Here is a 14,533-nt window from a genome sequence, read left to right as displayed (position 1 = left end):
GTTTATCGAAATTAATACCCAATTCCAGTTTCGGTTGGGAAGTGACATGTTTTCTTTATTGTAAGCGTGAAGACCAGTTATGTCGCTCCATGATGGTCTATCAGTGGGCAAACCGCGAGCTGAAAATCCAGCCTAACACCCAAAATCACCCAAATTAATTTCCCTTTTTGTTTTAATAGTTGTGTAATGTACGATCTTTAATACGAACCACAGGGTTCCATCTTTGGTTTTCGTAAAGATTAACGTGCCCCTCGTCGCTGAGCGGATGGATTCCATGTGAACTTCCACCGAACACACCTTTAAAAAAACCGCCTCCGTGAAAGCCTGTGTGGATCCAACAAGTGCCATCTTGACCAAGTGCCCAGACAACTCCCCCAGATGACGATTCAACGTGTCGAAAGTGTCCACCGAGTTGGGTCCACAAAGCGTGGGAAGGTATGCCAGTCTTTGGGATAGAATAGGAAACATCGAAAAGGTTGACGTCGCCTTTGACGACGAAATGAGTTACACTGAAAGGCGACAGCCTGTAAGAGAAGGTAAAGGTGGCATCATTTATTTTGACCTGTGATGGAAAATAAGAAAGTTAACAATTGTTATCGAACTAAATGAAACATTTTCGTTCAACTAACTAGATATTGCTGTTTCTGGCAAATGATGGACATGGTAAATCTGTCTCCTGGCTGTAGATCAAATTCACCAGCTTTCTCTTCAATATCCCACATGTTATTTGAGTAGGAGTTGCGCACAACTTCAACGGAACCAGGAGAGGTGTCAAAACGCGGGTTGATGTGTAGGGCTATATCTCTTTTGGCAGTGTACACTTCTTGGGGGTGGATCTTTGGACCACACTGTAGGTTGACGGAGAACCGACAAGCGTTGGCTGGCACTATGCCGCTAATGGTTATGCCACAGCCACGATAAAATCCGTCTGGAGTATCATGGATAAACAGCGACGATAGATTAGCTGATGCATCTGAAGTCATTTCAATCTGGCAAGGAACATCTTTATCCTCCTTTTCGACCTGTGCAAGTAATTATAATTAAAAAACAAGTAACACTGCAACCATTAAGATATTCTTACCCTTGTTTCGTGGACAAAAGGATCGCCCATGTCCGATAAAGCCCAAACCGATTCAGCGAATATTCCGGTGCTTTGTCGTGACGTGCGTGTCACTTTGGTCAGGTGAGCTGCCCAATCCTCAACTTCTTCTTCACTGGCAAATAGCAGCTTAATCGGTGGATTTAGTAAATAGTGGATGACTAGTCCCAGATTTTCAGTACGTCGAATTGCAGTGATTTCGACAGCCAACAACCGCAAGTCTTCGACATCCAACAAGGGCTCTTGACTGCAGCAGCGCAACCCAAGATTGACCCAACGATTATTTAACAAAGCTCGCCCGTTTTTGATCCAGTCAGTCGTTTCTGCTGCAGTGGAGTAGTCCGCAAATTTGTCCTGCCACTGGCTATGACGTTGCCGCAGCTTTTCCAATATTTGGCCCCTCCAAGGCTCAACCCAATAGGAATCAGCACAGTCGTCCAATCGTTGTACGAAACCTTTTCCGTCAAAAGCTAGCCAAACAAATGTCACGTCTTCGGTTTTGAGCATTTTCCAAGACCGTCCTCCAGACTCTTCATTCTTTATGCCTGTTCGCAAGTATAGTTTTTGATCTTGGATCAAAAGACCGCACACTTGACTGTCAGATCCAGTGAAAACCAAATTCATTTGGCCAATCATTGCCGTCCAGCTCGAACCAAGTATTGAAGAGTCTATTCCTTTTCTCAACCATACCTCGTTGTCCCGACTGACTGCCCAAGAAGAGGTAGGGCCCACAGAGATGTGGTTGAACGATATACCTTTAAAGGGCGGAGGGACCTCGTACCAACTAACGCCTGTTTCGCAGTTCCAGGTTATTCCGTTACGTGTTAACAACTGTCCATTCCTACATAAATGAATGATAAATTTTTTTAAACCTTCGAATGTAGACAATTAATTATTATCGTTTACTTACCAAGCTAAAATCCAAACAACTCCTTGAGGACCGACACTGACTTGACACGGTTCGCAGCCCTGCGGAGTTTCAATCTTCCTCCAATTACTGCCATCGGGGCACGTTAGTAAGTTAACTCCTTCTCTGTTGCAGGTAAATTTAATGTTAATTTTGTAGACCTTACAAATCCTTAAAAAAAAGGGCAAACTTATACCTATATAACAAAAGACCATTGATTGTAACTGCCCATACAGCTACAAAGCCTGCCACAGCTCCGGGAATTTCCGATCCGCCAGTTGCAATATCAATGAACGGTTCCATCATATCATTCAATACTATTGGAGATAAGGAGACCCAAGTACGAAGACCATTATATCGACGATTTCGCACCCATTTTCTCCTCCTGACACAGGAGTTCCAAGCCTTTGCTGCAGAATAGGCTCGAGGAAAATCAACTGAATACATCCAACCCTACCATACAAAACTGTAAGGTTAGTTCTTTTTCACACTATTTACTGTAGTGTTTGTTCGAATGAGCCTACCTCAGCTTCAAGATGTTGTCCTTCATGAAGTAATTCCAGATGCCACTGGTCATCCCACACCCATGCTGTGCTGGGCAAATTTACTCTTTTGAGGTCCCTGTCAGTCAGACCATCTTGGCTCGAATAACATGGTCTGTCTGTGGGTAAAAGCTTATTGGAGAAACCATCAAGAGGGTTCCATCTTTGGTTTTCATAAGATTCCTCTCTGATACGAATCGGGATCTCCGACTCCAGTCGCAAATGGACTTGATGATCGCCACATATTGCCCACAAAGTAGTCGAGCAACAACTAATGCGCTTAACACGTAACTCTTTGTTGAATTCGTCGTTTAATTCGGACCACGAACCGTTCGAAAGTTGTATGACTTTTCCTTCTGTTGTGACGGCATAAATGCTTCCACTGTTTCCATTGACAGCAGAGATCACCATCGTCGGTGTACACAACAGATACAACTATTAATATCCACCAACATAAAAAAATCTGACAGATAGTTCTTCAGGAGCGTCTGCTACAGTTTTACTTCGAGAGTCGTCCGAATATCGAGCCGTCCGAATTTGATTATCGAGTATCGATGCGCCAGAGCTAAAAATTAATTGAGAATTTTGTGTTAGTAAACCTCAACAGAAGGTGAGTCCATTCTTTGGATGCCTTCAAACTCTGCATTCCAAGTTTATTTGTTTATGCTAAGATTCCCCTGGGATTTTTATTTTAGCTGTCCCATGCTAAAAATAGTAAAATACTTCTACACTATAATAATAGACTCCGCAACGCCCGCAAGGCAAATTCATTATATACAGAGACTAGAAAACGAGAAAATCACGCGAGCATAAAAAAAAAGTCTCTTTTCAATGCGTGAACTGGGGCTTCCTTTTGAATAGCTTTTATTAGTTGTTGCCTGGTAATAAATTATACCAATAGTTGCAATAAAAAATAGTCGGTGACTTGGCGATGTCGCCTCGTGCTGTATGTGGGTTCCCATAACAACGTTTTCAAAGAAGTAACAGTGTTTGGGCGGAAAGGAAGGAATCCTATGCAGAGAGAAAACAAACATTCATTGATGTACCTGTGTAGGATGCTCTTTGCCTTAGAAGTATAGTTGGGTAACGCAGACCACACATCATCGACCGCTGCAATGACGGAGAACTTTGAGCAGTTGACAAAGGTGTGACCATCACTATACGGAGACAATTACAGATTTGACGATTGTTTCCTTCAGGGGAGTTTGTTGCTTTGCATGACTGTAGCAATTCACCCGATCGTTTGTTAGCATGCGTTCATCCCTCTGTCCACAATCAACCTGCTGTGGTGTTTATCAGACAAGTCCAGTACATGGTCTCCATGGTGACAACATATTGATCAAGCTAAAGTAGACCTCCTGTGCCTTCCAGCCTGCTGGTCACTGTTTTTGTCAGTTGGGTTTTATACTGACCTCTTGTTACCATCAACTTCCCATTCTTGTTAACAGAGATTGCAGGAGACGGTCTGCACCAGTCGTCAGAATTCCTCTCTGCTAGTCAGAGAAGACAACGGGGATGAACTGCAAGCTGTGCCAGCTGTAACAAAAATCTGCAACATTCTTAGCTTCCATCTAGCTGTTCCTATAGATAGAAAAAAGAAAAGTATTTCAGAAGAGTGTATCTTCTCTTCCATTGAGGACCGCATAGACAGGTATTTCATATTTACGATAACATTTGTAAAGGGTATAACCTGATTATTTAAACAATGATTCTTAGAAACACAATAAACCTTGGAAATCTTTCACTTCCCTATCCGTTGCCATCCACAAGTGAAACTGATAAATTTTCATCCTCCTTTCGAGCGTCAATCATGTCTACAGCTGGCGATCCAACCGAAAGCGGAACTGAAGATGAGATGCAGGACGAGGGCCAAGAAACTTCACTTGTACAAGATGTAAGAAATTTTAATTGTAAAATAAATTTTAAAAAATTTTAATCCGACTGTTATGAATACGACGGTTATGACGAAACGAATTATTTGGTGATTGTTGTTTGAAATCATGTGGTCTCAATGACTTTATTGTTTTGAATTTAGACCTACGTCAAGCAGTATCTAGCCGAGCATGAGAGCCAGGTCGTTTTATGGGAGCAAATGACTTCTTTTCGACGGGAATATATGGATATGCGGGCTCAAGTCGAAAGCATCTTGACTCGATTGCACATGGATTTCTCCAACATGACACGCGACGCTTCGTGTAATTTTGTTTTACTACTCTCCCAAATGGGATGCCCTTCGTGTTCAACTGGGGTGAGTTATCCACATTTAATTACATTCCGCACCCAACCCAACCGCCGCTCACCTTTTCATGCATATCAAAGCAAGCGTGATGAGGGTATTTAATGGTCTTTTTGCATGTGTTTTTTTTGGTTTCTTCAACTTTAAACTGTTTTTTCTTAAATACTATATTACCGGTTATTTTGCAGGCTGGGCTCGAGGCTTGCTCAGAACGACTAAAAAACCTTGAAGTAGAACTCGAGAAAGCGCGCAGTGAGAGTTCATCTTTGTCAAACAGAGTAGAATCTGCAATGGAAATGAATAGCCATGTTCAAGACAAATTGGGAGACCGAGAGAATGTAATTCAATCGTTGACGGAGACAATCGACCAGTTGGTTAGTCGTGTTTGAAAAGTGGACGATTCACCATTATCTCTATCCCCCCTTTCTAATCTAACTTGTTTAATCGATTCGCTTTACTATAGCAAAGCCATTGCCATCAACTAGAAGAGAATTCAAGCGACGGACCTCAGTGGGAGGAGCTGATTGTCAAGCTTGAGGGTGCCCTTCGATCGATTGGTCGTCTGGTTGTTGACGATTCTGATCTGTACAGTCCTGACTACGAAGTCCAACTAGATGGTGAAGAAACTACCGCAACGTAACTTGTCTATTGTTCTTGTGTGTCAAAATGTTCATCTTTTCATCACTATTTTGTTTGTTATTCTAGTAATTGGACAAACTTGCCTCTTTTGGCAGAGAGTACCTTGACCGCCGTGCGTGCTGTTCTGTCGCGACGGCGAGGTGAAATCCAACAACTCCAGGTAAGTGTTCCAAACTTATAAATAATTCTAAAATAATTAATAGTTAACCACTGAATAAATCTAAGTCTGTTTATTCTTCATATTAGAGCGCTGTAAACGAATTCCAACAGAAAATGGTGCAAACGGATCAGACCAAAGGTGACATTGAAAGTCGTGAAAGGGCATATCAGAAAGAGTTAAAAGATCTTCGGTCCCAGTTGTCGGAGATGACTCATGAGAAACAACTTCAGAAAGAGAGCGTGCTACAAGCAGAACGATCAAATAAAAACATTCAGTTAGAGCTAGAAGAAAAGGAGAAAGCTATGCAGAAGTTGAAAGATGAAGTAACTTTCATTCCTTTTCCGCACCCCAGTTTAATTGTGTCTAATCCCTATTGTTTAACAGCTTCATCGCGAAAAATCAAGTCGCCAACGCATGGAAGAGTCCCTTGAAGAGTTAAAGAAAGAAGAAGCCCATCAGAAAAGTACTCACACAGAGCTACTGACTGAAATTCAGCAGCTTTCGTGCGACAACCAAATGTGGTACGATTTTAATTTTTTTGTTTTTGTTTTGTTTGTTTTTTCAAATCCGAGTCCATCTCTTCCAGCCGTACCAACATTTCAACGTTCGAAGAACGCTTCAACCGCCTCCGAAGGGAGATGGATCAAATGCGTGAAGAACGTACACGGTTGACCGTAGCACTCGATTTTTCAAAGGATGAACGAAATCAGCTTATCAAACAACTAAAGGAATTGGAAGACAAAACTGGTATTTGAGTTGCTAATAATTAGGTGGTGTTCTGAGTAATCCACAAATGAATTGTGTGCAGGGTCCTTAAAAGAACAATCGAGAAGTATACAGATGGAAAAAATGTCGGTTGAGGATTCACTTTGCCGCTTACAAGTTCACAAATCTCTCGATGAAACCCAAATACAGAAACTAAATGCAGATATTGAACAGGTATAATAGGAAAAATTGGTGTGTAATTTTGTATGATCACTCGAGTTACGAAAAAATTTATTGATTGAGTAGATCAGGAAAGAGAGTTCCGATTTCTTAAGAGAACGTGAAGAATTGAATGAGGAAGTGTCAGCCTTAAAGCACGAATTGGTTAAAGCTGAAGAGTTACGCACACGACTTGAATCCTTCAACAGCTCATTGGAACACTCATTAAACGTAGCCAACGTCGACAACGTGGAAACCAAGGAACAAATTGAAACATTAATACAGGTATGTTTGTGATTTCTGTAAGATGTTGAAGAAATAATAATTGAATGATTGCTATTTTCCCCTTAGATAAATGAGCAGTTGACAGAAAAGCAATCATCCATGGAGCAACGCTACGCCGAAATTGAAACTGGCAACAATCATTTGATGGAAGAAATAGGAAAACTTACTCGTGAATTTACTTTGTCCAAAGAGCGGGAGCAATCTTGGAAGGAAGAAGTTGATCGGCTTCGATTGAAAATAAACAGTCTGGAAGAGGAAACTCGTGCTGTCCATCAACAACTTCTGGGAGCACAGAACGTTAACCATTTGACTCAAGTGTCACTAATAGCAACTCAAACCAGTTACGAAGAGCTTCAAATTGAATTGGAACGTGTCACAAAAGAAATGCAGGTTTGAACGAACTCTACTAGAATGGGTCTTGAGTTTAGTTACTAATTCATGTGGTCTTGGACAGGCGATCGGAGCGGAGAAAGAAAGTTTGCTAATGGAGCTGCAGCAGCTAAACGAATCGACCAACAATGCCGTCGCTCAACTCCAGGAGGAGAATAAAACTCTTTCTCGAGATATAAACGACTTGGACAAACAGTTGCATGATGTCGCAAACGAAAAGACATTGCTATTGCATGGTGTAGAGAAAGAAAGGGTAAAGAATTGTAGATTATCATTATCATTACGAAATGTTTTACCATTTCATTAAATTTCAATTGTTCTACTGTAGCTTGAGAAAAAAGCTACTTTACAAAGTAAACTCCTAGAAGTTCAACAAGAACACAAGCGCCATATTGAATTGGTGCAAAACCAGCATAGTAAGGTTGTCCAAGATATGCAAAAAGATATGGCCCAGCAGCTTGCAAAATTACAAGAACAGCTCAACAAGCGAGAAAGTGAAAAGCAACAGCAACTTGCCCAGGGTAATAATGTTTGTTTGGTACCGTTTCTCAGTATTTCCAATGTTTTCACTTCCCGTTGTAGTTCAAGGAGAACGAAAAGCACTCCAGGATAAACTTAGCGCTTGCGCCGCTGAATTAGAGTCTGAACGAAAAGAGCTGGCACGTGTACGCCAAGAAGAGGCCGAACTCCAGGCCGAGCATAGTCAGTCCGTAGAAAACTTTCGCTCAGAAATCTCGCGGCTTCACTCGGATTTACGTTCGGCAGGGTCAGTGTTGATAGTTGAACTCATCGATTGTGAAACTGTGAATCATTTTATCTTTGATTGGAAATGACTCAGGGAAAGCCGCTCGAAAGAGATGCAGACAGCCGAACAAATTTTGGCTGTGACGAACGAAAGTTTAAAGCGATCAGAACAGGATTTTGGATCGGCTAAAACAGAACTCTCTGCCACCAACCGACAGCTGAAGGATGCTCAAAGGCAACTGGAAGCGCTTCAGATTCAACTTAGCAAAAGTATGAGTATTTTATTGCTGTTTTTCATAGCTGACCGGTATTCATGTATTCAATACTCGTGCAGTGGAATCGCAGAGGGACGATGCGCGCAAGGAAGGCCTTCAAAGAGGAGGTATATTAGACGAGTTGCAGAACGAGCGATCTGAATTGCGCAACTCGATAGTTGGGTTTCAAACATCGATCAAGCGGCTCGAGTCTGAACGGGAAGACATTGTCAAATGTTTGGAAGAAGCACGCAAGAGGATTGCAGGTATTGTAACAGTGCACTTTACGTTTTGGTTTTCATACTTTGGCTCTAAATTAAATCGATCACCCTCTATAGTGCTTGAAGAGAACCGCGGAGTCCTTGAACGCGAAATCCATCACCTGCGCACTTTAGTCAAGGATGCAGACCAGCAAGTAGCCCGACTCACCGAGGACTTGAATGTTAACCAGCAAAAGCTAGAACGCTCTCAGGACGCTCAGAACCGCTGGAAAGAACGAAGTGAAGCGTTGGTTGAACAACTGCAAGCAGAACAAAATCGAACTATTTTGGCAGAACAGGCTGTTACCAAGTATATGAACAAGGCGCAGGCAATAAAAATGCACTTTCAGCAGGTAAGCGAAACATTTTCTGTCGAAATGATTTTTACAACTAAGTCTTTTTCTTAATAATGGATTAGATGGAACAGCAGTATACTCAAAAACTTCAGCAATCTGGTACGCAGCATTCATTACACCAACAGCGACTGGACGAGATGGATGTGACTGTTCAGAAGACCATTGGACGCTCAAAGCGTTTGGAAGAAGAACGCCACAACTTCCATAGCCGCCTTATTGAAGCTGACAAAGAAGTTGGAATTTTGAAAGTAAGGAATTTTCTTGTTTCGAGCCGATGGTTTGGTGACCTATAGTTCATACGTGTTGTACAGTGAGGTTAGAATGCTACAGACCATCGGTCTCGTCATAACAACCTCGTCTTTACATCCCTTTTCAAGGTGTTTTTACATTGTGAAAGTTCGCCTACTTTTACTTCATTAGTAAAACATAATTTTTGTTTTTCTATCGTGTAAAACGTATTGCAGACTCGTTTGCGTGAAGCCGACTCACAAGCCCAAGATTTGACCGATCAAATGCACCGATTGGAACTGGAAAAAAGAGAGCTCAATAGCCGTTTTGGAGTCCTCTATTCAACCTTGAAGCGCTTCATTCGAACTCTTGAAGACACCCATCAGGGTAACATCAATAACAAATCTCATGACTCGATTGGAACCGGTGTCAGATTTCTCCAGCCGCTGTCTACTACTATGGGTGTGTAGAATGTTAACTGTTTAGGACTTGGTAGTATCGAGAAAACTGTTTGTCATAAAATTCACGCTATATCTGATTTACAGATTCCGATATGTCAATAATGCGAGAGACGAGCAGTGCTGATCCGGACGCTATTCAGGTCGTTTTGCAAGATTTGATGCGTCACATACTGCAGTTACAAGCCCGGCGAGCCGCTGAGACGGCACCAAACCGTGACGAGCCTACTCGCCTAGAATTATCATCTCGTGAACGTCAACGTCAGCAGCTGTCACGCCACCTTCGCGATTCAGAAGGGAACGCAGCTGGTCTAAGGGAACAGTTGCATGCGTCACTCAATACCGTGGCCTCACACACGTCCTTGGGTCCACAAACTCTTCATCGCGAATCGACCCGTTTGGACGGCCTGGTTTCAGGTGTTCGTCGTTTCGATAGCTCGCCCATTAGGCCCGACGGAGCACCCCATTGATCTCTAATTGATATTTTTCTATTTCAGAGCCCATTAGTCAGATTTTAAAAAGCGAACTCTCCTCAACAGAGATTCTCTTTAAATACGTTTATCTTAGTCGTTTAAGTTTAATAGCACTCATACAGCCTCTACTTAATTCTTGGTTTTTGAGCTATTATTCCGAGTTCGTCCAAAATTGCCATATACTTTGAGTAAGTTTTGTTTTTGTCAGGAACTTGCCACATCCCGTGTTGATCGATATCACTCATTCTACCGATTGCATTAACTCATGTGATATAATTTCAAACGCGGACGTTCTTTTTTCTAGTTAATCCTGTTCTTGAGATATCGAATCGTACAGTCAACTAGCTAGGGTAGGTAGCCTACATCCAAGCGGCCCAAACACATCCTGATGAAGGAAATTGCCAACGCTGCAAACGTATCACACAGGAAACAACGCCAGTGATACGTTTCTTTTCTCTCTATTTGAAAATTTTGATTGACGAAATTTGTTTCGTAAAACGCACCAAATGTCCTGTGGTTTTTATTGCTGGCTCATATGAATTTTTTCTGGGGTGGGAATACTTGATTTTTATGGTATGGTCGTGTTTTTTTTTTTTTGTGTGTCCGTAGTAGCACTGTACGGTATTTAGATTATTGCCAAGTGAGCAATACATGAAAAAAATTGTGTGCTCCAAAACGTATGACTTATCGAGTAGATGCTATGTTTATATGTTTGGTATTCGACCGCTAAGGAAAAGGCATCGTGACTCGTTTTACCTACCGATAACGTGCGACGAAATTTCTTTTCGTGAGTTGGTGTTAACTAACGGTAGGTATTTTATTTTAAAAAAAAATACGTTCAGTATTTTAAATCACATTTATGTCTATTTTTATTTGCTTTCCCAACAGGCAGTATTTCTGACCACAAAAGGTGGGTTTACCCAAAACAGGTTTACAGAGAAAAAATATGATGGGGACTTCAACATAAAGCCACACATGCTTGTTAAATTTCACCTGGTCGCTAGCCTTGCTGCAGTTGTATTGCGTGACGTGCCTGTCGAGAAAATTCAGTCAGTTGAGTGTTTCAGGTGAGTATGTTAGTTGGACCCCGTTTATTCTCTAGTAGTTATGTCTCGGAATTTCTGGAGAAATTGTAGAATGTGCAGCCTTTTTGATGGTTTCAAATCTTTATTCTTGTTATTCAAATGGCGGAGCTCACTGTATAAGTTGTGTTACAAAGAACTTATTTGTCTGCTCATCCCGTACTTTTCTCTGACCGTCGTTTATAGAAAAGCACTCGACGAAGATGGGAAAAGGTAAAACCTCCTTTCTGGTCCTATTAACCGTGCATGAATGAAGGGTTCATAAAATGTGGCGCTCTTGATATAGTATAATTGGTGCAATATTTTTCGAACACTTAGGCTGTTTGAACAGTTCGTTCGTTACTTCAATCAATATTTGGACATGATTTCTCTTCCCTTCATTCTGGGTTTCTATGTTGCCACTGTCGCTGCCAGGTAGAGTATTTCAATCACTATGGATATTGTCTAACGATCCGTTTGAATAGTTAGTGGTTAGTTCGGTCAGTTTGGTTAGTGTTTGTGTTGGTAGTAGTTTGGTTAGTTCGGTGGTCCGTAGAATGGTTAGTGGCCTTTGGTGCGAACAAATTTAAATTTAATTTTTTATTTATTGGGACAGATGGTGGCAGCAATACATGGCCTTACCTTGGCCTGACCGGTAATGCATCCGATATAATGCCTTGCAATAACTTCTCTTGATCCTAGATATTTATGCTTTCAAAGATTAATTTTGACGATTGCCGCTTACGTGCATGGATATGACGCTGAATCTAAGAAGTTAAAGAAGACACTGGTTCGCCATTGTAATTTAATGGGTGTGCTGTTGGTAAGATCGCTGTCAAGAACTAACAATAATTGTAAAAAAATTCTGGAAGAGGCTGTCAAATTAGGTTGGTTTATTTTTGCTTTTTTTATTGAACATCGTCTTAACTTCAGTCTATTTCTCCAGGATTTATGACAAAAAGGGAAAAGATATACTACGAGTCGATTGAAACCAATGTTAATTTGTATTGGCTACCCGGATTGTGGTTCGCTCAAAATTTGCAAGCAGCATTTCTTCAAGGATGCGTCAAAGATACTTACGCTGTCAATCAAATTATGGAGGTATGTGATGAAGTTGTTTTAACTCGACGCCGAGTTTGAGAAATTTGCCTGTCTTCAGGAATTGCTAGATTATCGCGGGAAATGCGGTACTTTATGGACTTATTCTTGGATCAGTATTCCACTTATTTATACACAAGTAAGTACGCACTTTATTATGCTAAAGCTTATAAGTTTAATTTAAATGTTTTGATAACTTAACTAGGTTGTGACTTTGGCCGTGTACTCGTTTTTCTTCGCTTGCATTATGGGTCATCAACGTATTGTTGACCCAACATCTCCTGAAAATGGTATCACGGCGGATTTGTTCTACGGATTCTCTTTGGTTCTAAAATTTTTTTTCTATATGGGATTACTCAAGGTATAAACTAAAAAAAACGCAGGTGCGACAGACCGATAACTACTAAATAAAAATGATATTTTTCTATTATTTCTTAAAATTAATTGTTTTTTTGCAGTTAGCTGAACAAATGATATGTCCATACGGAGATGGTGATGAACATTTTGACGTGGATTTCTTGCTAAATCGCCACGCTCAGGTAGTATTATTTATTTATTTTTTATTGTTGGTATACAAGATTTAAATGTTTTTTCGTTTAATTGAATCAAGTAGGTTATACAATTAGGTACTGATATTTTATCAGATCAGTGCCCGTCAGCTTTCCCAGAGTTACTGGATCAAAAAATTGAAAGAAATTTTGAGAGAAAACAAAGTGTCACCCAGAAAGATAAGAAAAACTGCATTAACCAACCTTTTGATTCACACATGACGCTAAGGTATCAAATTTCTTCATGTTTTGTGTGATTGAGGTAATAATTAATAATTAGCAAATTATTTTCTAGTCGAATGATCAGCGCATTTAACATTTTACACCGTCCCACTCGTGTGGCCCCAGAGAAGAATCACGTTGATGGCTCTTTTCCTTTTGTAAGCAATGAGCTAGAAATCTCTTATGACACGAGAGCAAAAACTCAGAAAACCGACGAACGATGGTTTGCTAAATATTGGAAGCGATCAAGCGGTTCGTGCGAAGTATCTTCAAGACGTACAAATCTAGACACCGGAAATAACGAACAGTCTTTCGTACACCTGTAGAACAACATCACTAGTTCTTTGGTTTAGGTCTTTATTTGTGGTTTCACGTTGAACTCTACCTGCAATGTGGTAGATACTGCTATTTATTTATTTCTATCTATCTAGTATCACGTAGCTCTAGGAAAAGTGTGCTCACGGAGTTTTGGTTTTATTTACATTTTAACGCCCCTTCGTACTAATTTATGTTACTAAAATAAATTGCACCCAGAGAGCAACCACCTTTAATTTGCCAAGAGCCTAAAATAAAATTTCCATTAAAATTTTCATTTTACCAACAAAATTTGCTTTTTTGGCATTTCAGCTAGCTTGTTTGTTCGCGTCGTATTCAGAACAATTTCGTTTAATGACTGACTGATGATGTTTAATGGAGCAAGAGTGATATACGCATTCCTAGATTTTTAAAAGCTTTAAAGAGGTACGTTTACTAGCACTCTTAAACATATTTATCGCATTTCCTGTAAGATAATTTGGGTGGTAACTCGAGTGGTAACTGCAGTAAAACAAAAAAAGTTCTCTTGACAGATTTTTAACAGTTTGCTTTTTCCGGTTTCTTAATTAGTTAATAGTTCTTTTAGTAATGATATACTGCCAAAAAGGACCAAATGGATGGATGCATTATAGCATCCAATTATTTCGCCCATTTTACCTTGTTTCACGATATAACAACAACAAAGAACAAAGGCGACACTGGTGAAATCTGGTAATGAGTTTTTGAATCTTAAGTTGGTTGCACAGTCACAGCTCATTATTATTGGAGTTCTATTGTTGCGTTTGGAGTACTACTGTCGAGCACTGGAGTTCTATTGTCGGGTATTTTAAACAAAATATTGGGGTTCTATTGTCGATGGAGTCTATTGTCGGGTATTTTTAATAATATTGCAACCAACCTAGGATTCAAAATTCGTTACTAGATGTCGCTAGTGTCGCCTTTGTTGTTGTTACATCGTGAAACAAGGAAAATTGGGCGAAACAATTGGATGCTAATTAATACTTATATTCCTGTGATTTCATATACCAAATTGAACTTCGTATCATATGTAGGTTTATCTTGACCTAATTTCCTTATTTTTATGCTGTACCAACTTATTTCTTCAAATTTTAGATGCATACTGTCAGTCATTCCAAAAAGTTGACTTAGCGCTCATTCACTTTCCCTCCAATAGACCCATCATGTTGTCAAAAACCTAAAACTCATGTGTGAAGCTCACTTATCGGGGAATACAAATGTGTGGAGACAAGGTATTTCCCCATTACTGCTACCACCCCAACCACACCACGTCAAATACCTTACTAAATTCAGCACCATTCACCCATATGATAAAG

General features: G+C 40.4%; 3 protein-coding genes across 7 annotated transcripts in view; 2 read left to right on the top strand and 1 right to left on the bottom strand.

Moving 5' to 3' along the window:
* The window catches only part of LOC124344101 (tectonin beta-propeller repeat-containing protein-like), a 4,546-nt gene extending 1,383 nt beyond the window's left edge, over positions 1-3,163 (bottom strand). The window contains exons 1-7 of the mRNA XM_046797542.1: positions 2,531-3,163; positions 2,203-2,459; positions 2,010-2,132; positions 1,082-1,940; positions 630-1,022; positions 209-562; positions 19-132 (exon numbers count right to left, since the gene is read on the bottom strand). Of these exons, the coding sequence (XP_046653498.1) occupies positions 19-132; positions 209-562; positions 630-1,022; positions 1,082-1,940; positions 2,010-2,132; positions 2,203-2,459; positions 2,531-2,959 (2,529 nt within the window). The 5' untranslated portion in view covers positions 2,960-3,163. The remainder of the gene's footprint in view (positions 1-18; positions 133-208; positions 563-629; positions 1,023-1,081; positions 1,941-2,009; positions 2,133-2,202; positions 2,460-2,530) is intronic.
* LOC124344151 (bestrophin-2-like) overlaps positions 1-14,533 on the top strand; it is a 26,884-nt gene extending 12,351 nt beyond the window's left edge. For 2 of the 3 annotated variants that reach the window (XM_046797614.1, XM_046797613.1), the window contains exons 4-17: positions 239-244; positions 10,844-11,022; positions 11,092-11,250; positions 11,356-11,451; positions 11,633-11,671; positions 11,737-11,903; positions 11,963-12,117; positions 12,176-12,253; positions 12,320-12,475; positions 12,573-12,653; positions 12,728-12,891; positions 12,943-13,206; positions 13,238-13,625; positions 14,313-14,533. In XM_046797614.1, the coding sequence (XP_046653570.1) occupies positions 239-244; positions 10,844-11,022; positions 11,092-11,250; positions 11,356-11,451; positions 11,633-11,671; positions 11,737-11,903; positions 11,963-12,117; positions 12,176-12,253; positions 12,320-12,475; positions 12,573-12,653; positions 12,728-12,891; positions 12,943-13,206; positions 13,238-13,262 (1,569 nt within the window). In that variant the 3' untranslated portion in view covers positions 13,263-13,625; positions 14,313-14,533. Of the gene's footprint in view, positions 1-238; positions 245-10,685; positions 10,768-10,843; positions 11,251-11,355; positions 11,452-11,632; positions 11,672-11,736; positions 11,904-11,962; positions 12,118-12,175; positions 12,254-12,319; positions 12,476-12,572; positions 12,654-12,727; positions 12,892-12,942; positions 13,207-13,237; positions 13,626-14,312 lie in introns of those variants that run through there. The other variant, XM_046797615.1, reaches the window with a different exon arrangement.
* Positions 2,365-10,631, top strand: LOC124344089 (paramyosin-like). 3 transcript variants are annotated; one of them, XM_046797524.1, is made up of 23 exons: positions 3,358-3,693; positions 3,748-3,872; positions 3,997-4,199; positions 4,265-4,442; positions 4,584-4,796; positions 4,973-5,158; positions 5,248-5,420; positions 5,490-5,583; positions 5,670-5,906; positions 5,968-6,104; positions 6,170-6,330; positions 6,392-6,522; positions 6,595-6,792; positions 6,859-7,182; positions 7,247-7,435; positions 7,511-7,703; positions 7,765-7,948; positions 8,021-8,196; positions 8,261-8,446; positions 8,519-8,793; positions 8,859-9,044; positions 9,261-9,486; positions 9,570-10,631. In XM_046797524.1, the coding sequence occupies exons 2-23, from the start codon at positions 3,861-3,863 to the stop codon at positions 9,950-9,952; spliced, it is 4,245 nt and encodes a 1,414-aa protein (XP_046653480.1). In that variant the 5' UTR covers positions 3,358-3,693; positions 3,748-3,860; the 3' UTR covers positions 9,953-10,631. The 3 variants fall into 3 exon arrangements, with proteins under 3 accessions (XP_046653481.1, XP_046653480.1, XP_046653479.1); XM_046797525.1 differs by lacking the exons at positions 3,358-3,693; positions 3,748-3,872 and adding an exon at positions 2,365-2,479; XM_046797523.1 differs by lacking the exon at positions 3,748-3,872.

This window comes from Daphnia pulicaria, chromosome 6 (genome assembly GCF_021234035.1).
Source record: "Daphnia pulicaria isolate SC F1-1A chromosome 6, SC_F0-13Bv2, whole genome shotgun sequence".
NCBI lineage: Eukaryota > Metazoa > Arthropoda > Branchiopoda > Diplostraca > Daphniidae > Daphnia > Daphnia pulicaria.
Note: the sequence above shows the minus strand (reverse complement) of the source record. Positions and strands in the feature narration are given on the sequence as shown.